Raw genomic sequence first — 24,274 nt, 5'->3', positions numbered from 1 at the left:
ACTGAAATCAGTCACTTCCCACTACTTCAACTGCTTACAGACATAAGCTTACAAAAAATGCATTTTATATTTCTTACAATGAGACAAACAGACTCCAAAGAGATGACCTTTGAAGAAAATGAAGAAAAGTTCTCAGTAAAACATGGTTGGTTGGAGAGTAGTGGTTAGTCAGTGTGCCTCATGTACAGCGGCTGTAGTCTTCGGAGCAGATGAACCCGGGTTCAAATCCGACCTGTGGCTCCTTTCCCGCATGTCATTCCCCACTCTCTCTCTCTCTCTCTCTCTCTCTCTCCCTTCCTCTCTCTTCCCTGTTTCTGACTCTTTCCACTGTCCTGTCTCTCTCATAAAAAGACCTTAAATAAATCATTTGAAAAACATGGCCGGTTGTATCGGTAAATATGCGGTCCTTTCTGTCTAAACTCGTGAACACAATGATACATGATGCATTGTGTGCTGCTGTGGGAACCGCTGTGGTGGTTAAGGCTTTGATTGCCATCTAATACATCATGTAACAAAATATTGTTCCCTTTTAGTATGTGCACTTAAGTTTTTATAATGAACACGTCTTGCTTCTGCAAAATAAATGTTGGAAACAACTCCTCGTACAGTGTAAATAAATGCACTGAAAAGTCGGATAAACAAAGTATAAATAGTGACGCAGCCATCACTTCAGATCTTTCCTGAGGTATTTGGAGATTTCCTGAACAAAATGAACAAAGAGAAGCGTCTGACTAAATAAAAGCATTTATTTTTCATTGAAGTACATCAACATCAGCAGATGTTTAGATTCTTAGAAATGCAGGTATTCATTTTCAGATTATTGTATGTTAAAAAGCAGCACAATAACTTAATTAAAAAAAGAATAGCTCACACAGTTAGCCAGAGTCGTATAATTTAAGATGGCATATTACAGCTACAAGACTGTAGCTGGTCTTCACATTTTGTTCATTTTATTTTTGTTCAAGTATTTTGTTTCTGTGTGTTACTGAAAGAAGTTCCAGTGATCAGAAGCTCAGGGTAAATCCCCATGCAGACCATGTACGCTTCATGATGTCCTCCGCCGTTCCTCTCAGGACTCAGAAATGTGTCCCTGTGATCTCCTGAGAAATAGGGGAAAAAAAGCACAGGAGAGATCAAACAGAGAGAAAGAACCAAGGGGGTGAAGCAGACAAACACACAAGGAGGACAGAGAATGAAAGAGACTGGTTTTCAAAATACACACATGACTTTTCATTTCCTCTAGAAGGGCGTGAACGTCTCAGTAGAAGAGGAACAGAATAGAACGGGGCTGTCAACATTTTGTTTGATATATTGTCTCAGCGTGCAGCAATCTTAAAAATAATGGTACTGAGTCAAACTGTTTTATATCTGCATCGCTTTGCACTTTGTCATTTCTTGCATTCACCAAATGTTACATTGCCCCTCTGATGAGCCTGAAGGGTGAATTTAAGACTTTTTTGATATGCTTAAATGCTTTTGTAAGACTGTATCTGTTTCCCTCATATAAACAATTTCCATGTGTAATATATTCATAAAGTGTGTGCTGCATATATCAATTCATATGCATGCATCTACTCATTCATTTGCACATGCCTGCATCCATGTTACCTTGTGTGTTCGTGTGTATGTGTGTGTGTATGTGTGTGTTTGTGTGTGTGTTCCCTTCATCTGACCACATGCTGCTCTGAGACATCAACTCCCTAACATCCTCTGTATTTTGTGTGTTCTTGTGTGTTTTTGCATTTGTTCCTCCCATGAAGTCATTGCTTCTTTAAACTGTGTCTCATGGACCGTTGCCACGTCTTTGTTCTTTGTTAGATTTCTCCATGGGAGCAGAAACATAAAGTCACGCACACAGTTAAATGCTTAAACAGAACACGCGGAAAAACAAAAGCACAAACTGGCGAAATAATATGCAGACCTGCATGCAAGTGCAGGTGTATAAGTGAGATAAACACACACACACACACACACACACACACACACACACACAGACACATCCACAATTGCCTGAGAGCAGTTTGCCTTCTGACAGAAATTAATAGTGTTTGGTTGGATGAGCAGAAGGTCTGATGTAAAAAAAATGAATGTGAATGAAGTAAAAAGGGGAATTTGCATCAACAAGAACACATTAAAATGAAACCTTATTTGAAAAATGAATGCGCAGTCTATCTGCAGCCAATGTCACATAACATAAACAACGTAGGATCAATTAACCAATTAATTTTGGCTTAAGATGCTGAGGGAACTCAGTCATTTTCTTAAATTAAGTGAGCAAAGAGATGGGAAATTAGAAATGAGATTTTTGTAATTAATTTTCAACTTCATTATAGTATCTCAAATCCCCCATGTGCACAACAAGGCACTCAAACAGTAACAAATCTTCAGGTGCACGACCAAGAAAAGACTTACAAAAGAACAGAAAAGTCAACATGTTCTTTAAAGTGTTATAATCTGGCTAGAGCAGCAGCGTACAGATCAACAACGGAGGTGTTTCGGCACAAAGCCTTCATCAGTGTTGCCAGTTTTAGTAACTAATATTATCATATCATAATTATAGCTGGGTTTGTGTGTTTGGTTTAGATCCCAGTATTTTACAACGCATGTGTAGCCAAGCAGCTGTCATAACTCTTATTGCATGGAAATAGTAAATGATTGACGTGGAAGCCAGACCGAAACAACAAGGAGTATTTACAATGGAAATACTAATTAAATAAGTCCACACATAACAACTCCGATCAATATTTGTTTAGATACAATATTTTCTCCTGACTCAGCAGCAGTTTCCCTCAGCTCTATGGATCTTCAGAGAAATCTAAAAAGATAACTATTATGGTTTCATGTACTTGCATCTATTTCATCAGTGTCCTTTCTGAAGTTGAGTCCATCTTTTCTATTTGAATAAGTACTTAAAATCCAATGGACGATGTCGGTCATTGAGCATACAGCAGATGGAAACAGGAAGTAAACACGGAGGAGCATTAAGCAGCTAAAGAATCAGATATGAATTCAGGAATTGGGAAAAGGAGCCAAAAGGGGAGTGGATATTTGGATTTCTATCAATTATAACCCTGAAATTATTATAATGATGATATTCAAAATGCTAAGTGCTTGCTAACACATTAGCCCCACCGTATTTATAAAAAAAAACTGCATGTCACTGTGAGTGTTATGGGTGAATTGCTGCACAAAAGTATCAGAAATCAATGAGTTTCAATGAACATTGCAAAAACAAAAATCAAATGACTTAGTCTATGTGAACCATTACTGGCAGGAATGTAAAATACACACCACATATTGGACAGTAATGAACAGTATGTTCATAAGAGATCTTATTCTCTACCTCTACCGTGAATATCATGGTAATTAGTTACAGTAACACTAAAATTAATTTAAATCGATAAACGCTTAAGGCTTCAATCCTCAACAAACCAGGCCCAAATCATGGAACATCAACTTATCACTAAAAGTTAACCTGCAATCTCTTTTTCATGCTTGAGTATTTTACTTTGGGACGCATGACAGAAGGATTTGCTTGATAGATAAATGAACGCTTGGACCTTTCCTCGGATCTCACTCACCTCGTACAATGCTTCTCCTCGGCTCTGTGTAATGAAGGACTGACAGTGCAGAACAGCATCATGGACGGTGGAGAAGAGACACGACTTTGTCACTTTGTCATTAAAGAAACCCCCGGCCTGCAGGTTGTCCACCACACCGGCTAGAGAGAGCGAGACACAGACATGGAATAATGAATACACAGACAGGGCCATAAAAGAAAGACAGCGAGTCTGTCAGGATAAGAAATGGAAGGAATAACAGGGACATTGACATTGAAAAAGTGGGACAATTAAAGCTGGAGACAGAAAATTAGACTCAAAAAAAGGCAGACTGAGTGGGAATGGAGATTTAGCCCTGGCACTGATTGAACCTTGTTATTATTCCCGGCTGTATAAATATTCATCGCAGTGTGTTTTTATGCCCAATCACTCACATTCAACTATTTTTCATAAAACATGCTATCAACACTGGCAGGCTAATAACAGCTACTACTCTGAAATAACTATGGCTTCCAGAATTGGGATTGTTTCTCCTGGAGACTCATATTTTCTTTCGCATATCAGACAAGTCAGACCAAATTTGTAGGCTCAAATGATAAAGTAAAAACAGAAAAAGCTTGTTAAACAAAACAAAACCAGCCCACCATACTGAGGTATTTTTCTTGACTCATATCTTCTTAACAGCTGATATTTCACATCAAACCAGACATAAAAATCCTTTGAGGCATACCAGCTATGGAGTGAACGACTTACTACACGTTACAATAACAGAAAGCAGCTAAAATAACATCCAGTGTTGTTGAAAGAATTTAAATTGTGTGTGACTGCATGAGTTTGAGCATGAATGTTAAACATACATTTTTTTTGGTGAGTTGCGGTTAATAGGACAAAAAATGTCATGGGAACACTAACAACTAAAATAAAAAAGGTTCTTCCAAAGAGTAAAGACGCTTTTAAGAAGGTAAATGGAGTCTAAGGATTAAACAACCCAAACTATAAAGAAGCTACAGGTTCATTTTTACACTGGTAGCTCTGTGTTCATACAAACAGCTGTTAACTGTAACATAGCTGTCATGGTCTCCAGGGATTTTCAACTTTCCTGATTTATGTTATCAAACAAGGTGAAGCTACAATCCTCACAGCTGGTTAAATTACTTGACCATAATGTTCCCAGAATGAAAAAGGAACTTACTCTGGCAGCACGCGAGAACCACCTCGACACCAATCTGCCCGTAGTCTTTGTGGATCTGAAACAGACACAGAAGCACAGAGCAATTCAATTTACACTAATTGAATGCCTGAGGAGCTAAATGATGAGGGAAGGGAGGGAGGGGAGGGAGGGATGAGGGGAGGAGAATTCTGGTTGGTTTTGTTATGTAATGTTCTATTTTGTGTGTTTTGAGCTTTAGATAATATCGTCTTATTGGGTTAAATTCCATTATCAGTCCATCTGTTTGATACGAGCAATCATTTAAAAAAAAGGTGTTTGGATTTACTAATAAGTATAGCTAAGAAAAGTCTTTGTTATGATCAGTAATTTTGTTTTAGACACTATTGAAAAAGTTTATTGGAAGAAAGGTTTGCTAATGTGATGTATATACAAATGCACATCCATGTTAAATTCCAGTTGTACGTTTAAGTGCCAGCTATTGGACAAACAGCCAACTAGTGACTTACATACAGCTGATTACTTTTTGCGACCGTTGATTCTAAAAATTAAATTTAAGACTTGGTCCTCATGTACATTTTACAAGCACTCGTCTCCACTAAAATTGTGGGAGAAATACGTTTTTTCTTGCCACCGTAACTTTGCTAAATGTTGTGTTAGTTGTGTTTGCTAAACAAATGTTAGTGCTCATGATGGATTCTGGAATTCTACATTTCATTCAGCCAAAGGGACGTACATCAGAAAGTAATAAGTACAATGATCTAGAAAAGAGGAAATAATGTCAGTAAGTTGGGTCTAAACTTATAAAATGCACGTCATCATTGTGAAATCTCTAATTTTACATTTCCTGTTCAGCTGCTATGTCATGTTTATCACTCTCTAACTCTTAAAAACTTTTTATTTAATTCAGGTGTTGAAGTCGTCAACACAATTCTCTTGTGAGTTTTGTTTTCTAATGATCATGTGAAACTAAGGATTCAATTGGCAACAACATGAGCTTCATGCAGGAAGCAGCATTGTGTTTTCTGTTAACAGTTAATCATTTTGTCTTTTCCTTTGACGTAATAGAAGTTGCATAAATATTCACCAGAATGGATATAATTAAGTGTTAGATGCTCTGAATCTACTGGGGGGAGGACCTCCGGTCTGTGCCTCTATGTTTAAATGAACCCTGTAGGGTTGTGAAACTCTAGTCCACACCAGAGTATGTGATAGAATAGTGGCATTAAAATGTGCCAGTAGACATCAAATTTGGGCTTTTACAGAATAAAAATATTTCTGGGAGGGCGGACCCTCTATAGCAGGTTACTTTTCTCACTGGCTGACTACTCCATATGTCTGTGTGACTATACTTTAAAGAAGTACTTCCTCTCTGTCTGTATGTGTGTGTACATGTGGAAAGTTGATCTCTGTAACCGTACACTGCGTATTGTCTTGACCCCCACAGTATCCAGGAAGTTAACAGGGCTGAGGTCAAGGACGATGGCTCTCGGGAGAGAGGGGTCGGGCTCAGGATGCATCTCAATAATAGCAATGTTCTTCTCCACCTCCCTCTCTGGCTCCCCCTGCTGTACAGGAGGAGACATGATGCATACATGAGAGGTTAATCTTTAGTAAACATGAACAGATGAAACACATTTGAAGAAATAACAAAATTTAGTAAAAAAAACTGTGATTGCTTGTTTTATTAGCAATTGTTTAATTTTTTTTTTTCAGGGATTCAATCAGGCTAAGCAGAAACAGAGTTGTGCACTACAACAACAATAAAGAAGAAGAAGAAGAAGGAGCAGAAGAAGAGAAGAGTCATAGTTTTGTCTTCGGTAAACCTCACCATGCCCACTTTGTTGGCCCACTTGGCGTCCTTCTTTGCTTTTTTGTCATTTTTCTTTTCATGCCTCTTCCTTTTAGCCTCAAGTTTCTTCTTCGCTGAAAGGATCTTAGTGATGTCAATGCCAGACTGAAAAACAGCAAAAGACATTTAAATGAAGTTAATGATCATTTTCAAAGCCACTCATACAGTCCTTCCATCTGAGGTCTTTCCACCACTTTTACTTTTTTCAGTCGGTTGCATTCCTTATCTATCTTAAATTAAATGTAAACAAAATATTACAGGTTAAAAAATCTACTTGGTAATAAGAAAGGGATCCACATATATTCATGCTTACATGAAAAATACTTTCAGATGAAAACATGTTAAACGTTGATTTAGTCACTACTGTACTGTAGTAACAGGTGATTCAGCAGCAAGGCTGATGTTTATCTATCATAATACTGTTCTATTAAAGTTGATACCTGTTCATTACATCTCTTTGCTCTTTTAAGGTATACTGACAAGTTAAGCTCATTACCAGCCATAGGAACACAAACATAGATTTCCTGTTCAGCTTGTTCAGCCTGTACCAAGTCAACTATATTTCCTCAGAACTGAAATAACAAAGAACCATAGGAGCAGGTTTGGCAGGAATGATGTCCTGTAACAACAACCACAGGACTCTAGAGAGGAGAGCCATGTTAAGTAAAGGCTTATTCACACAGGAATGCCAAGAGAGCTCGACTCTTCTTGTGTGAAATAGAAGTCTGGTAGAATTTATGACTGTCTGAGTTTCAGTTGAGGTACTAGACAAAATTAATTGATAGGCCAAAGGATAACTTTTCGTTTTTTCTGGCAACTTGTTATCTGAATTCATGTCACAGAATAATTGTTTTTGTATTGTTGATTTCATCATGGAAACATGGTTTGGCTTAGTCTGTAATCTTTTATTAAGTACAGACAGAATAATAACACAAACCGTTCTGACAGTAACATGACATTAGAATAACAAAAGGAACAAAACAACAACAACAGACACTGTAAGTCACTACAACAAGATAAGACGACTTTTAACAATTTCTTGTTGGAACAGTGAGGCAGGCTTTAGAATAAACTAAAATCGGTGCATTCAAAAATAGATTGCTTTTCACCACTCTGATTGGCCTAGCTTAAACATTCTTGTAGCAGTGTGTCAGTAAAGTAGAACTGTGAATAAAAACAGCATTTGACCTGGACAGTAAAGGGGGTATACATGACAGACACACTGAAGTTATTAACACTTCTGCTAAGGTCAGGTATTTGACCTACAGCTGCTCTAAATCACTGTAGCTGACTCTAAACTCTTTTTAAAAGGTGAGAAATTGAGAATATAAAGAAAAAGATCATTTATGTGTCCCATTTTATTCAAATCGACTTCACATGAAGCCATAAACAGATTCCAGTAAACACTATTTGTAAAGAGGGAGGACAAAAAGCACGCAGGGAAGAGAAGGAAAATCCCATATGTCATTAGTCACAGACAGCCAATCACATGTTCATTGTTTTTATGCCTTTTTTTCACTAAATGAAATGTCTGTCTGGCAATTGTTAAGTGGATCAGAATTTGATTACAGCCACTCAAACGCTCCTGCATCACAAATTAAAGCGAGGAGAATTGTGGGGGGGGGGGGGGGGGAAACAAAAAATGTATAAAGTAAAACTAATCAAACTATAAAAACAAGATATAAAAGACAACCCAAGCAAAACAAGGTTTGATTGTCCTCTGAAACCTTTTGTTGCTGCATTTTGAATGATGCAGCTCTAGCTTTTTCATCCCATGAATAACTGCAAATCATGGGTTTAGTCCCTGTCAAACACAACAAGCAATACGTGATCAACTTTCACTATCTAAGAGAAAGAATTACCCAAGTTGGAGTTAATTGTCTTAATGCCAGAGTAACAAGTGGAAACACTTATTATGCACATCAGAAAAGAATGGAATTCATCCCGTTGCAATTTCTCACCGTAAAGTCGACAGCAGCTCTATACAGCCTTATTTTTCTGTCAAAGATGAGACAGATAAAAAACGACCCCCTGGCTTTGACATGTTGACATTTTAATGAATGAGACGTTCAATTATCTCTCTTCCTCATTCAGTCGCTGCTTCTCAGCCTCCCTCCAACTTTTGTAATCCTCTACACCTTCTCTCAATCTGTCTTCCCATTTCCCCCCAAAAGGATGTGACAAAAGAGAGGAAGGAAGAAATGGTGGTGGTGGTGGTGGGGGGGGGGGCTTTGAACAAAAGTTAAACAGAAAGAAAGGAGAGGAGAGAAAAATGGTTGGCTGACAACTTGAACAATGTCTGTCACAGTCTTGACGTGTGAATCGATGAAATGTCGGGTCAGTTATTGGTGTTGTAAGAAGAGTTATCTAAGGGAGGAGTTAACTGAACGGAAATTGTGACTAAGGAAATTGTTGCTGGAGGTGGTTGCTTCTCCTTTTTTCTGGTTCTGTTTGTGTGTTTGTGTGTTTGTGTGTGTGTGTGTGTGTGTGTGTGTGTGTGTGTGTGTGTGTGTGTGTGTGTGGTGGGAGGTGGGGGGGGGGCTGTTATGGTGTGTGGTGTGTAAATGTGTGATCCTGAAAATGTGCTCACTCATTTTGTCTCTATAACTGATACTGTTGTCTTAATACATCATCCACACATGCACGTTTCTGTGTGTTCGTGCTGCATTGCGTGCTCTTTGCTTATCAGGATGAGTGCTACTTTTAGAACTTGAGCCTGCTGACGTTTCCGGAAGATATTTCGTCAGTCGTCACCTCTTTAAAGAGCTGTTTGAGGGTTAGGAGTAGCACATGTTTTCAATTACTGGATTTGCTGTGGATGTAGCTGTGGTCATCTTTGGAAATCAAGGAGGTTTTAAGTTGTGGTCTGGGATTTCCTGTCTGAGATGAGTTGAAGGCGCTACAATTAGAAAAATGTAATGACTTTGACAAAACTTGACGTAGATGGTGGTGGCGCCCTCATTGCGTATAGAGACATGTGCCTGATTCTGTGGTGAGGCGGTCTTAAAAAACACGGTCTCGAAACATAGCGATCTCTTCTGTTGTTTATTTAGGATTGGGTGGGAAGAAAATTAGAAGAGACCAAGGAGGTTGGGAAATCTTCTTCTTCAGGCAATATATATCACATAAGGAGAAACATAGCTTACAGGGTCCAGTTGACCGATAAGATCCTGCGAGGAGGATGTTTATTTGGATGCTATGGGGGAGGCGGAGGGTCTGCTGGAAGCTCTAAGAACTTTTTGTTTACTGTAATACAAGTTCTTCCTGTAAAAGGCCCTTGATTAAAATGTTGACATTGTGATTATGTGAAGGGGCTGAGGGTTCTTAAGGATGTTCAGTTCAACTAATATTGCTGATGAATGAGGTCCGGGCTGTGGTCTTGCTCCTAAACAAAAACCTCATGGATGGACCTCTCTGATTGGCTAAAGATCTTGGCTGGTTGTATTTGTGAGCTGGGAAATATATTTGTTAGTCTGAGGGACTTTGACAACATGCTTTCCCTCAAAGAACAATGCATTGACCTTATTTGGCTTCATGAATGTTCAGGGGGTGAGAAAAATATCTATCACTTTATGCTGATGACACACGATCATTATAAGCAACTAAAACTATACAATCAGTTCTTTCAGTGCTCTTTATATCTGTCTCACTGATGATTTCTATGTATGCCTTCATACAGAGACAGGACAGTGGGTAGAGTCATACATCAGGGAGAGAGTAGGAAACAACATGAGGGAAAGGAGCCACAGGTCCAACCCAAAACCAGGGCCACCCATTCGAAGGACTACAGCCTCTGCACATGGGGTGCGGGCGCAAACCACCAGGCCACCGGCGCCCTGGATGATTTTTTTTAAATCAGCGTATTGAATGTACAGATTTTTTGTTTACCCAAGTTCAATAAGCACAAAGGTAGAGACAGGAGTCAGCAAATACAAACATATGTAACAGACTTAGGAGCAGACTTTTCCTGATATTTTAACAATGTTGAAAAAAGCTTGATCTTTTCATCAGGGGAACATGACCAAAATCTCAAAAGATTCTTTTTGAATTCAGAAGGTCTCCAAAATGCTGATACATACTTTTAATACAAGCTGCATAGATAATGAAAACTATTTTTTTCTTTCTTTTGAAGGTTGCAAAAGACAGTTAATTCTGAGTGTTACAGCCATTTGAAGAATCCAGAGAGTAGAGATCCCATTATTCATCTGCTGGCACCACTACACTGACAACTTGTATCATTAAGAATACATATTAAAGACCTACAAAGCCTAATGTAATCTAGCACCAACATATATCACTGTCTGCTTTTCATTTTATGTCCAAAGACAAACTCTCAGATCTTTTGCTGCCTTTTTTAAGTCTCTGAAGTATCCCACAAGAAATCTGGAATAATAACAATAATTCTTAAAACAGCCTTCCCTCAGAGCTTATTCCAGCACCTTCCCTCTGGATATTCTGTCATTGAAAAAAACACCAATGATCCATGTTTGCCTTATTATATTGGTTGACCTTGTTGGTGTTATGATAGTGTTTTTATTTCAAATGGCTTTTTGTGCTTTGTTATTGTTAATTTCTTCTTCTTTTTGGGGGGCCATTTATGCCTTTTTGGGATAGAACAGCTGAAGAGAGACAGGAAATGTTGGGAAGAGAGAATTGGGGGATGACATGCAGCAAAGGGCCGGGGTCGGATTCAAACCCACGGCACCTGCGTCGAGGACTACAGCCTCTGTAGATGAGGCACGCAAAATAACAGCTAGGCTATCCTGTGCCCCGTTATTGTTCATTTCTATTTGAAATTTTGAAGCACATGTGCTGCATATTTGCAACGAAGGTGCTGTTTTACTGAATGTATACAGTATGTTAATTCATTATTTATGTGTGTGTGTGTGTGTGTGTGTGTGTTCTTACCTTCCTTCCCAGGGCGTCTTGATACATCTCAGCATTAGCAAAGTAGAGGGTTGCAGAGGAGCGGAAGATCAAAATCCCTGGCACCTTCCTCACCTAAAATGAAATGGTCAGTTAATGAATGAAACATATATCACTGCATATCTTAGATTCTCAGTACATAAAGGCATCCCATTTCAAGAAAATATGTCATGATAACCTTGCACAGTTACATTGTTAAACTAGTGTGGAGAAAAGTAACCGTGATACAAACATTCCTTCTGTGCAGCCAAAAAGTTACCACTGGCCCTCCAACAACTCATCGCTGCCCTACAGCTCTGCACTGCCAAAGGAGTAAATAACAGACATCATCCAGGACTACATATTTTCTCCCTAGCAGTTTAAAAGAGATACATCCATTCTGTTTTGTATAGTACAGATCAGTGAATTAATCCTGCTCTGGATTTTCCTGTGTTGTGTTTTCACTGACGTGTGTGCTTTCATTGGTTCCTTATTAAAGCCTGTTGTGTTAAAACACAACTCTGCCTTTCAAAAGAATATGGGCCAAACTTCTATGTCCAGCTCTTCTGTACTCTGAACGTTTTTTTTTAACTGAAAATTGGAATTAATGGCACTTGGACATATTTTAAACATTGCACAAGCTGGGTTTAAATTTCAAAATGACAAAATAGTTAGAAAAAGATGCAGAGATAAGGTCAGTTGTGACAGTGGAGTGCACTATGATTAAATGCTGAGGGATACACAGCTCACATTCACATCTCTATATTTGACTCCTGGTTATGATTACAGCAACAAAAGTGACAGGTGTGCTTTTATAAACAGTTCTCCTAACAGAGCGTGCAGACAGTGTTTGGACTGCTGACATCAGTCAGCTCTGAGTATCGTTTATCTCCTGACCAGGGCTTATCATAGCTCCTGGTTTATTATTATTATGTTATTAAGAATAAAGACATGTCATACCTGATTGTAGTCCTCCAGCGGCCTGTAAATGTCAGTGTCTGGGACCTGCCCTAATAGGGAGTATTTTGGTCTGGAAAAACACCAAACAAATATTTGAATGAGCAATTTATTAAGGAGCGGTCTGTAACAGAACATTTGAGTTAGTTTTTGGGTGTGGTTGAACTTTATACACTCTCCAACACATCATGGGTGTGTTAGTTTGAAATGTGGGTGTTGTTGCATCAGTCATGGTGTGTGAGCCCAAGGGAACATATTCTTATTATTCTTACAGTTGTGTCCTGAAGATGACAGTGAGCATGGAGAAACCGATGGAAGCCGCCAGACCCAGGTCAGGGTTGAACAGAACAGTGAGGATGAAGGTGACCACCCAGATCACCTGGAGATAAAGAACAAATGAGAGATGGTGAGGAAGAGAGGGAAAAGCAAGACAACATCACCAACTATTAATCTAGTACTTATAAGAGCAGGCAACTGAAAGTGTTTGAAGATTTATAGTATGTCATCCCTCAAGGTTTAAAGTGTTTTTTTTACACTACACTAAGCATCGCTGTGATTACCAGTTTAACAAAAAGCTGAGACGCTGTGTCAAGGAGGATTTCAGCAGTTCAACAGTTCCTGGTCTCCTTTGTCTTATTGTATGCTTCATACTGTTTCAAACATTTCAAAGGGTGACAAGGTGGCCAGTTTATCACCTGGACTCTGTTGCCTTAGAGCCATGTAGAATGGGGTTCGGCATTGACTTGCTCTAATAAGCAAGGCCTTCCCTTAAAAAGAAGAATTCTATTTGGCATCACATGTCGCTCCAAAACCTGTATTTCTTCATCTTGCGGTGATGAATGCAGCGATGAACTGCACTCATGTCAGTTTTTATTCCAGGGCTGTCTGAGGGCTATCCAACATTCATTTGCAGCCTTGTCCTTTGTGTGTCCTTAGATTCTCTCAATCTTTTGACCAAATTCTATGCTAAATACAAAGAAATCCACAGCTTTTGTTCACAATTTAATGTGAAGAATATTATTCTTAGTGTTTCACAGAGTGGTGAACCCTTTCACATCTTTACTTCTCTCAGCCTCTCTGGGTTGCTGGTTTTATACCAAATCATGTTACTAACCTGTTGCCATTTAAATTAACTGAGAAATTCCATCAGGGGATTTTTTTTATTTTCTAGTCTTTTGTTGCCACTGTCCCAACTTTGTTTTTTTGAAACACGTTGTCGGCATCAGTTTCATAGATGGGCATTTCATATACCCAAAACATTTCATATTCTCAATTTCAACATTAGACATGTTGTCTATGTGCTATTTTCAATCAAATATGGGGTTTTAAATCATCCAATTCTGTTTTTAACTACATTTTACACAACTCTTTAATGGGATTGTTAAAAGAAAAACAGCCTGAAGACATGAACATTAGTGCAGTACATCCTAAAATAAAAAAATAATTTTCTAGTCTAAAAAAAACCACTCACCATGTCTATCTTGTTGCTCTTCCACAGTGCAGGGATGTCCAAGAATTGCTTCATCATGCCATGGAGGTTGACATAGATGATGGCAGCCAGCATTGCCTGCGGGTGAGTGGAGTATAACAATTTTCTATGGAGAGCTTCCATTTGAAGAATAAAGTCTGAAGGTTTGCCATGTATTCCTTTAAAATGTATTTCTTGAAGTTTCATGTGCTTTCATCTTTAAATCACATTTTATTTGCAGCGTTGAAATTAACACTCATTTCAGGTGAATAATGTTACATATATCAATATAGTTATACATGTTAGTCTAGATGTTTTAAAGAAGCATCGCTCTGAAGAAGGAGAAGTACATCTTTAAAAAGCACATTATTTTATTTTCATATTTCCCTTCCTCTGAGTGCTTAGTGCGCTTTCCTTTTGCAAATACATTCACTCCCAGACTCCAACACATACAGTACATGCACTTATTTTGTGCACCAATGTGAATACAGGCAAACACCATCACAGTACCTTGGGCAGTTCTTCAAAGAATCTTCCAATCCAGAGTGTGATGAAAAGGATAACTATTGCTGATAGAGCTCCAGCAACCTGCAGTGAAGAGAGAGAGTGAATGAAGAGGCATGATGAATGGAAATCAGGGGAGAGAGATTAGAGGAAGAGAGTTAAAGAGAAAATGACAAAAGAGATGGATGATGATGTGCCTCTTAGGGTGAATTGGTTCATGATTATAAGAAGAGTTAAAGCCTCCTCTCCTCTCCTCAACAGGCCTCAGCTGATTTATGATGTTGTCAGGAATAATTGGTTTAGCCTTTGAGCAAATATGCGTTTGTGTAGGTGGACTTCAATGATGGGAGAAATTCCCTAAGTTTTATTTAATGATGCTTCTTATCAGACGAACATTCATTTGTTTGACCTACATTTCACTCTGTTTCACCCTTAAGATTGCCCAAATCTGAAGCTATAGGAAAAGAAAAGTACTGGGATGAAAACACTGGTCTGAAAATGTATCTTCTTAAACATTCATGTCAAATTAAAATATGCCAACTAGACCATACATGGTCACATAATCTAAATGATGTCTGGACTTTTCCTCTACCTGCCTTCACAGACTGATGATAGTAAAAACCTACATTTTTTTAATTTCTTACTTCAGCTGAATAACATCCACTCGTACCAACCTGAGTCTTCCCCCCTGTGCTCTCCTGAACCATGGTTCGAGACATGGAGCAACTGATGGCAAAACACTGGAAAAATCCTCCGACAGAGTTACTCAGACCCAGTGCGATTAGTTCCTAAAGCAGACTTTTTTTTAGTACAAATTCAAAAAAACACACAGAAGTGGCCAATAGCAATGTAATAAGACCAGTTCATCTACTACTTCTATACCTGGTTGCTGTCCACTTTGTATCCATATTTGAGGGCAAAGATTCGTCCCAGTGAGATGGCAATGCCATAACCAACCACAGCCAGAGCAAAGGCATCCCCAATCACCTGACCAAACAGAGAGGCTTCTGGGACGACAGGAGGCTGGAGACTGGTTGACATGGACAGAATACAATACATCCAAATATGTCCCTTTTATATCTGTAAACACCAATCCTATATGTGCTGTGTGTGCTTCTCACCCAGAGGGAATCAGTCCCACCACATCCACTCCATATTTATCATTCAGGTTCACCTGCCAGGAGATTATAGTCGCAATGACAATCTAGAGCAAAAAAACCCAAAGAGTTGATTTAGAGGGTATAGGTCTAAAAGCAGGTTCATGTGTTTGTTTTCATCTTTGTAAAAAAAAAAAAAAACATATCATGTGGTATATTAGCCTACAGGTACTTTAATTATTTATGTTTACTTACACCAAGCAGTTCCACAGGTATGGGGATAGGAAGATTTTTACTCAAGAATGCATTGAGCTCCTTGGCAAGGATGAGGCCAATTATAGCGACGATACTGACCACAAGAGTACCAATGTTGGTCTCTGGGATGAGATAACACACCTCCAACACAGTCTGAAAAGAAGGAAAATGCGCTTAAATGCTTGTAATAGAAGAAATGATAACAACACACCAAAGTACTTTAGACAACCACGGCATCATCTGTTTTGGTGATTTTATGTTGTGTCGATAAAACAATGAGTATAAGTGATCGATAAGGCACACTGGAAAAGATGTTTGATTAATACCATAGACTGTACAAAGAAAGGACATAAGAGATCCTTAGAAGTGCTGAACCCTGCTGACTCACTGCAAGAAAGGTCATGAAACCCACCTATTCATGCTAACAGATGGAACATAATGCAACCTTTAAAATATTTTTTTCTAAAACAAGGTGTCTGTTAGTTCTTATCATGCTGATTTATGTTCAAGTGTTCTGAGAAGTTATGTTTTAATTACTTATTTGATGCAAAAAAAGAGTGGCTGTAACATCATGATATATAGCAAGCTTTGTCGACCAATGACGGTCCAGCAGCATTCTTTCTCAGATTAGCTGATTGGAAGAGAGAGGGCAAGAGTAACAGAACAAATACATAACACAAGAGTCAGTATTTACATAACTGTGAGCGTCTGCTTTAACCCCTCCAACCCCTCTCCCCTCGCGTTTGCACGAAGGAATTATCAAATGGAACGCACAATAATTAAGCACCATTAAGAGCAAACAACGGACAGAATTGACATGGATTGACCGAGACCTAAAGACACTTACGTGACAAAAACAGTTTTTATACACAATGGGAGGAGTCGGCTATCCCATCCATGAAAACATGATGTTAACACGGCTCCGACAACACAGCCAGCAGGACTCATGCTTTTTAGTGATTGTAGACAGTCATCATTCAGAGAGACATTTACACAGGATATACTTGATTTCTACTATATTTATGTGTGAAATGTTGCACATTCTTCCTTTAAATTTAAATACTGAGCATGCAGATAATGTTGACTGTGATGGTCTTCTTTCTTACGTATAACAATGAGAAGGGTCCACTGTATCTCACGGGGCTGATACCAAAGGTATATTTGAGCTGGGACACGATGACGTGAATGGCAGCTCCCGTGGTGTAACCTCGAACCAGCGGCTCAGATAGATAGGTCACAACAAAGCCAAACTGGACCAGGCCAAGCAAAATCTACAAAGATTACACACAAAAAGAAAAGAAATACACATAAAGAGCAGGAAAGTAGTCACCTCTGGCTTCATGATCAGTAATAGAAATTCGATTTTACCCTCACTCAGTCCTGTGCATAACATTTAGTCTTAGAATTACAAACTTGTTAAGTCATGATTGACTGCTAGCTATAAGAAAAAACTCCATATCCAAAATGCACCTGCTTATTTATCATAGAAATAACAGAGGAACAATGTTTTTATTCAAACCTGATGTTGTATGCTGGAGGAGCCAATATTTCCCTAACTGGGTGACCAGAATAAAGATGGATCCACATCGAATTAAAAACATATTATCATATGGAAAAAAGTTCCCTTCCTCCATTCATGGTAAAAGGCAGAGTAATAAAAAAGTTATTGAAAGTGATCATTTGAAAGCTTTTGTTATAATGTACTGGAAAGATCCATGCAAGCCTTTAGTATTTGTGCAGTATTTTAATCTATGCAAATTATTTGTATTTTTTATTTGAACCTTTCTGTCAATCCAAACAAACTATCTCAAGTGATGGCTGTGGCTCAGTTGGTAGAGTCGTCTATCAATCGGAGGGTCGGTGGTTCGATTCCAAGCTCCTGAGGCCACATGTCTGACGTGACCCTGGGCAAGACACTTAACCCCAAGTTGCCCCCGCTGCTTTGTCAGCAGCATACAAATGTGTATGATTGTGTATGAATGGGATCAGTTACTTCTGATGGTCACTTTACACAGCAGCCTCTGCATTCAGTGTGTGAATGTGTAGGTGTGACATGTAAAAGTGCTTTGAGTAGTCAGAAGGCTAGAAAAGCGCTATACAAGCTCAAGTCCATTTATAATTTAACTACTATTAAACAGATTTTCAGTTTGTCATGAGAACCATCAAAAATAACAACAAAAAGGAAAAAAGTCCTAAATCTGACCAAACCAGAGTATCCACATGATCCACAGTTTTACCTGAAATAACCCAGATAATAAAGTGACGGCTGCAGCCACCCGGACTCTCTCTGCGTCCCTGGTGATGATATCCACTGTAGTGGAGTTCGTCACATTGTCCCACATCATGAAGTTGGAGTCTGGGGCCACTCGCTCTATCACCCCTCCTATCATCACACTCATTACTGCATATGTTCCTGGAGGAGGGAGATGTAAAAAAAAAACGTTGGTTAAATAACAACATAACCAAATACTGCGAGACACAGTATTTCACTCACCCAACTTTGATCTAGAAAGGGAAGTTGAAACATCTTAACATGAACGTATATATGATTGTTAACCATATAGTCTGGAACAGCAATAAAGATTTTGTACATGAAAAGTTTGAATTGGAATACAGAATGGGGAAAAACATCCTCACGATGGCTGGTCCTCTCCTCCATTCAGAATTTGTTAAAGACAAATGTTTGCTGATGTCAATCAAATCTGAAGACCAAAGGCTTAATTCTTTGTAAACTGAGTTGTGTATGAGTGTCTCTTGATAAATAATCACTGAGGAAATGTCACAGTGTGCAGATACAGACAATGTAATGTTTGCAAAGTACAAACCGACAGAGATGTGCTTGGATGTGCCAAAGATGAAATAGATCAGCACCGGGTAGAAGGAGGAGTAAAGGCCGAAGATTGGAGGAACGGACGCTAACAGAGCATATGCCATACCTGCAGAGGGAGCAGAGAAATGATTAGCAAACAGCTGCACAAAGGAGGATCAAATGTGTGAAGTAACAAAACAATAATGCACAACCTGAAGATTACCATTTCAAAAATAAATTAATTTTAACGACAACAGCTCTTCAATATCTTCTACCTGCCCTGCCCCACTTAAACTCTATGACCTGAACCTTCATCCTCACCTTGAGGCAGCTGCATGATGCCCACACTGATCCCAGAGATCAGGTCCCCTAGCACATTTTCTCTGAGGGAGTATCGAGGCAGCCACGATAACACAGGGACACTACCCAGCAGGCAGCTCTTCATCCTGGGACCAGAACACCTTAGTGTGTGTGTGAAGGGAAAAGGAAGAGGGGTTTCATTTCTTTTAAATCGGTATTCATCCTGGTGTCTATATCAATATGTGGTAGTGATACAGCGTTTACCACTGACTCAACTTGTTTTCTATAAAAAGGTTAATAAATGATCATTCATCCTCTCTGCCTGGTGACAGTATGTTTGCTTTAGTTTATGCCCTGCAAAACATTGAATGTAATACATGGGTATATCAAGAATGTCTTAGCCAGTTTCCTCATTTAATCATTACATTTACACAGACAGGACTCGTCTCTACATATATTTGACACTAATTAACATCAGAAAAGATTTACTTTTTTGTCACGTGACATCGTTTGTGTAAATGTGGTGTGTGTTTATGTTGTAAACAGGTGACCAAGGGACAAGAATTTACTGTCAATAGGAACACTCAAATACTTTTTCTGGTTTTCACATAGTCAATGTCTAGAAATCTCAAGACAGCATATAGCATATACAGCATGTTGTATAAAACATTGACGTAGTCTCAGTGATGTCACCCATTGGTTACTGGAAGGGCGCTTTGAAGCCCAACGATGGCAGTCACGATAAAGAAAAGGTTTTCCCAACCCAACTTTCGGTTAGCCAGCCTCAAGTGGACACTCAAGGGACTGCACATTTTGTGAACTTGTGCATTTGCTTTATTATTGGTATTCACCCATGTCCCTGGTTTTCTCTGTAGGACGGGACGGAAACTTTTAATCTAAACAGACACAGAAAATTAACCTCTCTTCATATACGTCACCAATGAATTGAAACCTTCAGATACTTTTGTGATATGCTAATGCCTGTACAACTTTTATAAAGTGATGTTATAAAGGTAGATTTATCATATTATTTATTCATCAATTAATACGTACTGACTGAGAGGTGTTCTTTTGATAGACTGTTTGATGTAATCAAACTTCAGACTATAGTTTACTAGTTATTTGTCTTTACATGTAGCACTTTATTTTAAACATTGAAAACTATTTTATAGTCTGAAAACTGTTGATTTTTGAATCCGAGTACCCACATTATGTGTACACAGGATCGGACATTACGCTGTATGATTGGTTCTCTGATATAGAGTCATATCTGTATGTGCAGAGAGATTTGTTAAGGTTTATAGTAAATTAATTGTTTGAAACTTTACCTCACAGACTTCTTGACCTTCTCAGACAAAGATGATTTTGTTTCACATTTTTCTGCCATCTCCTCCACTGCTCCTTCATCCAGGACGCTCCTGTGCACGCTGTAGCCCGGTCGCCTCCTCTCTGCCATGGCTATGACTAGCTGGAACATAAACAGAAAACAGCCTCTTTAAATAAAGGGGTTTGTGATTGCAAATATTCCATTATGTGTTTAAATATTATATGAGGAAGAGCTAAAAAAATATCTCTTTCGAAGAATTAACCTTTTTTTTACATTTTTGATATTTTGAACAATGTTTGGGTACAACGACAGCTGAAAACAATACAGTTCTGCAGTCTTCATGTACATTAAAGATTCATTGATATTTAATCTCAGAAGCAACACTTTGTCACTTAAATAGTTACCTTTTTTGGTCCAGCTGTTCCTGAGAAAATGTTTCTTGTGATAAATTATCTTCAAAATCCAAGTGAACGACTATTCTGTTGAAGCCTCGAGATGTACCAAGCTGTTTAGTTCTGCTTTACATGGGGGATAATGTTTTCTCTTCTCCTTTGACGTCAATTATTGTAGGAAAGTATATCCAACCACACTGTCTATAGTGAGGTTTGTAAAGAAAGAAGCCTAAAATAAGTTCCTGAAATCAGAAGGTGGTACATCCATATTCATGATGAATGAATCCTTCCTGCTTTTCAGTGTTTGCAGGTCTTCAAGTTGAATCTTCTGTAGAGTTTTCCATCAGGTCAAAGCAGCTCCAGGCGTTCCCAACAACAAGATGTGATTGCTTTTGACCTCGTTAAGAAAAGGTTTGACTTTAAACAACACAACATTCAAGTCAAAATAAAAAAGACATAAAATATCCAAGTACATGTATTCTTCCTCTCTCCTCGGTGTCCTTTCTGCGTGATGGTGAGACTGTCTGTGATGTGTCTCCGCTGCTTCTCAAACCAGGAAAAAGCAGATAAGAAATTGGACATTGTTGAGGAGGGACAGGGCAAAGTAATACATGCTTGTTTTATGATTGACAGAGGAAGTTAGTGCTCAGATTTTGTTGTTATTGTCATGACCTTTGTTTAGAGTTGATGATTTTGCCTTTTTAGAAATGTGTATTAAAATTAAAGTCAGTCAGACTTACAGCTATACACAGGAAACAAAATAAAAAGATAATGATAGAAAGATAACTATAGAGTTATTGATTGACTTTATACAACACAACGTTTCAGATGTGTCTTATCTTGTATATGTAAGTGTATGTGTATGTGTGTGTGTGTGTGTGTGTGTGTGTGTGTGTGTGTGTGTGTGATTAGATTAGGAAGCCATTTCAGCCCAGTCAGGGTGATTCTTGTTAATTTATGATTTACCCCACAGGAGAGTGAAAGAGAGGCGTGCTTAATCATTGGACGAACAGATACTGGATAACTAAGCAGGACAAACAAATGATTTCTTAAAGACACAGTGTGTTTAATAAACTCCTCAAAAAAAGTTTGGAAATGTTGTTTCGGTCACTTATTTCGCCCCTTTAATAATACTAATTGGGGTTGTATTTTATATCGTTGGAAAGCCTGATTAGTCACCTTTACTATGAGGTATAACTTGTAAAGATTGTGCATTCGTGGAATGTGCAACACAGCAGTGGTTAGTGCGCGCGCCCGATGTATGGAGGCTATGGTCCTCCAAGCGGGCGGCCCAGGTTCAAATCCGGCCTGTGGCTCCTTTCCCCACTATCTCTCTCCCTTGATTTCCAGCTCTATCCACTGTCCTATCTCTGTTGGTATTCACTCCTGTTTTGAGCTTCAAGTCCTGCCAGGTGTGTGCCAGTTACGGATGTATGACTGACACCAAATTGACAGCACTTGTGGGATCATCTTGGGCGTGCTGTTCATGCCAGAGTGACCAACACAACCAAACTGGTTGACCTTCAACAACTCCTGGTTGAGGAATGGGATGCCATCCCACAGCAAAATGTGACCAGGCTGGTGACCAGCATGAGGAGGAGGGGCCTAGCTGTTGTGGCCTCATATGGATCATCCACACGCTACTGAGGTCCCTGACAGTGTAAAATGAATAAAGTCTAAAAAATGTATTACTGTAGGAGAGTGCAATCTTCAATTCCACCAAGCAACTCATACCAGGAGTGAATACCAACAGGAGAACATTGCAGGGGATTTTGGCACATTTTTTTTAGGGCTCTACCCACACGTTTAGCTGTGTTGCTCATTACATGAATGCACAATCTTTACAAGTTATACCTCGAAAGGTGACTAATCAGGCTTTCCAACGATATAAAATACAACACCAATTAGTATTATTAAAGTGACGAAATAAGTGACCGAAATAATGTTTCCAAACTTTTTTTGAGGGGTTTAGATTCATTAGCTTGGATTTCATTTCTCACAGCATTTTTGGATTTGTCCTCACGTTTCTCTCAATTTAAGGTTTTATTATCAGCTGATGAATTTGCCAGGCTCGTTACGTTGGACTTGCCTTCATGTATACTAACCACAATATCACAATACAACAGATCCATTAGTTCAGCTTTTAAACAGCTTATAGTTTGTCAGTATTTATTGACTGCATCAGAAAGGTGACACCATCAATTTATTTTTGAGTTTCTGGGAAGTGATGTTTTAGTGCAGTGGTTCTCAACTGGTGGATCAAAAGTGGGTCGCTGAGATGTTTTCAGTGGGTCACGAACATTTGAGTGCAAAAAAACCTGTCAAAAAGTCTATGAAGCGCTCTTAAAATATGTACGTTTTGTTCCTTCTCTTTGTTGTGTCACATGTTTCGTACCACCATGTGAGGTCCAATATTTTTCATTCAATAAATCTGATTGGTTGAAAAAATATCAGAAATTTGGAGGGTCATCAGGGGGCACTGGGGAGGTTCCAGAAACTTGGAGGGAGTGGGGGATACAAAATTAACTCATAACAATATAAAAATATTGTCTTTGTATATGTTACATATAACTGCATCTTTCTATAATTTATGTGTTCTGTTTCTCAAAAAATTGATCCATTACAAAAAAAAAGACGAGAAATCATTACGTAAAAGGAATTTTAGGAATTTTGCAAGAGGGGGGGTCCTAGCAAGTGGCTAATGCTATATGGGGGCATGGCATAGTTTGGGAACCCCTGTACTGTATGTATATGGTGCATCAAAATGAAAAGTGTGTCTAATAATCTGCTCCTCATGTAAAAATGAGGTGAACAAAATATTAGCAACACTCTAAATAAAACTCAGTCAAGTATCTCATTTTGCTCAACCTCTTGAGCAATCATTGAGGACATTTATTTTAAGCATGCATAAATTATAAAATCACTTATTCATATAATCTGACAGTTTTAACTATTTATGGCAGAACTGTTATATTGAATCACATACCATGAGCACACATGACAAAAGTATCAAATGCTTTAGTGATATGCTTCATGTTTGTTCATGAATCTACTACAAGCCAGAGGTGTTTAGATAGAGCATGTAACAGGCTCATATTTACACTTCTGTTTATCTTTTTAGAGTTACATACAAATACCTGGCATTGTTCTGTTGTACGTTTGACTGAAACATACTCAGGACTCAATGATTGACTTTTGTTGTAGTTTGCACCCCCTACTTCCTCTGTTTTCTTCTTCTTTGGTTATTGTTATGTATTCATTTTTAGCCTCATCTCTCCTCTTTTGTACAATTATGAATTTCCTTTGGAAGAGGTGGGTGCATTTTTTCAGTTAATTTATTATCTTAATCCAGCCCCTTATTTAGTGTGTTTTTGTTGTTTACAACCCCTGTTGTAATTAATTTACTTTACATGTCACATAGAAGTCATGTGGAAACTTTCCATGCTAGCTCTGTGTGTCATTCGTTGCCTGCTAGGTATGTTTTATTGTACATGTAGTTTTTATTGCCATGTTTCATGTTGTCCCAGGCTCCTTTTGTACAGTTCCATGTGGGAGAGGAGCTTGATGAGAGGAGCTGGATGAGAGGAGCTGGATGAGAGGAGCTGGATGAGAGGAGCTGGATGAGAGGAGCTGGATGAGAGGAGCTGGATGAGAGGAGATCTGTGTCATTCTGTCTCTGC

General features: G+C 38.7%; 1 protein-coding gene across 2 annotated transcripts; it reads right to left on the bottom strand.

The window, feature by feature from the left end:
* Positions 1-728: 728 nt before the first annotated feature.
* LOC132989192 (solute carrier family 26 member 6) lies at positions 729-20,684 on the bottom strand. Of its 2 annotated transcripts, none has more exons than XM_061056631.1 (20): positions 20,607-20,684; positions 20,204-20,343; positions 18,897-19,036; positions 18,592-18,702; positions 18,004-18,179; positions 16,873-17,037; positions 15,767-15,919; positions 15,536-15,618; positions 15,297-15,444; positions 15,089-15,202; positions 14,421-14,498; positions 13,914-14,009; positions 12,715-12,821; positions 12,446-12,515; positions 11,489-11,581; positions 6,560-6,685; positions 6,150-6,296; positions 4,753-4,807; positions 3,582-3,721; positions 729-1,100 (listed from the first exon to the last, which is right to left on the bottom strand). In XM_061056631.1, exons 2-20 carry the CDS (start codon positions 20,329-20,331, stop codon positions 1,077-1,079), a joined length of 2,154 nt encoding a protein of 717 aa, XP_060912614.1. In that variant the 5' UTR covers positions 20,332-20,343; positions 20,607-20,684; the 3' UTR covers positions 729-1,076. The 2 variants fall into 2 exon arrangements, with proteins under 2 accessions (XP_060912614.1, XP_060912615.1); XM_061056632.1 differs by having other exon boundaries at positions 6,150-6,293.
* Between the last annotated feature and the right edge of the window lie 3,590 nt (positions 20,685-24,274).

The sequence above is a fragment of the Labrus mixtus genome, chromosome 15 (genome assembly GCF_963584025.1).
Source record: "Labrus mixtus chromosome 15, fLabMix1.1, whole genome shotgun sequence".
Classification (NCBI taxonomy): Eukaryota; Metazoa; Chordata; class Actinopteri; order Labriformes; family Labridae; genus Labrus; species Labrus mixtus.
Note: the sequence above shows the minus strand (reverse complement) of the source record. Positions and strands in the feature narration are given on the sequence as shown.

Excerpts from the sequence above, each read along its gene's own strand:
- LOC132989192 (XM_061056631.1), bottom strand. The coding sequence starts at position 20,331 with ATGGCAGAGAGGAGGCGACCGGGCTACAGCGTGCACAGGAGCGTCCTG. Across the intron at positions 19,037-20,203 it reads AAGGTCAAGAAGTCTGTGAG|GTGTTCTGGTCCCAGGATGA; the intron begins GTAAAGTTTCAA and ends ACACACACTAAG. Across the intron at positions 14,499-15,088 it reads GCACAGGGGGGAAGACTCAG|GTTGCTGGAGCTCTATCAGC; the intron begins GTTGGTACGAGT and ends TCTTCACTGCAG.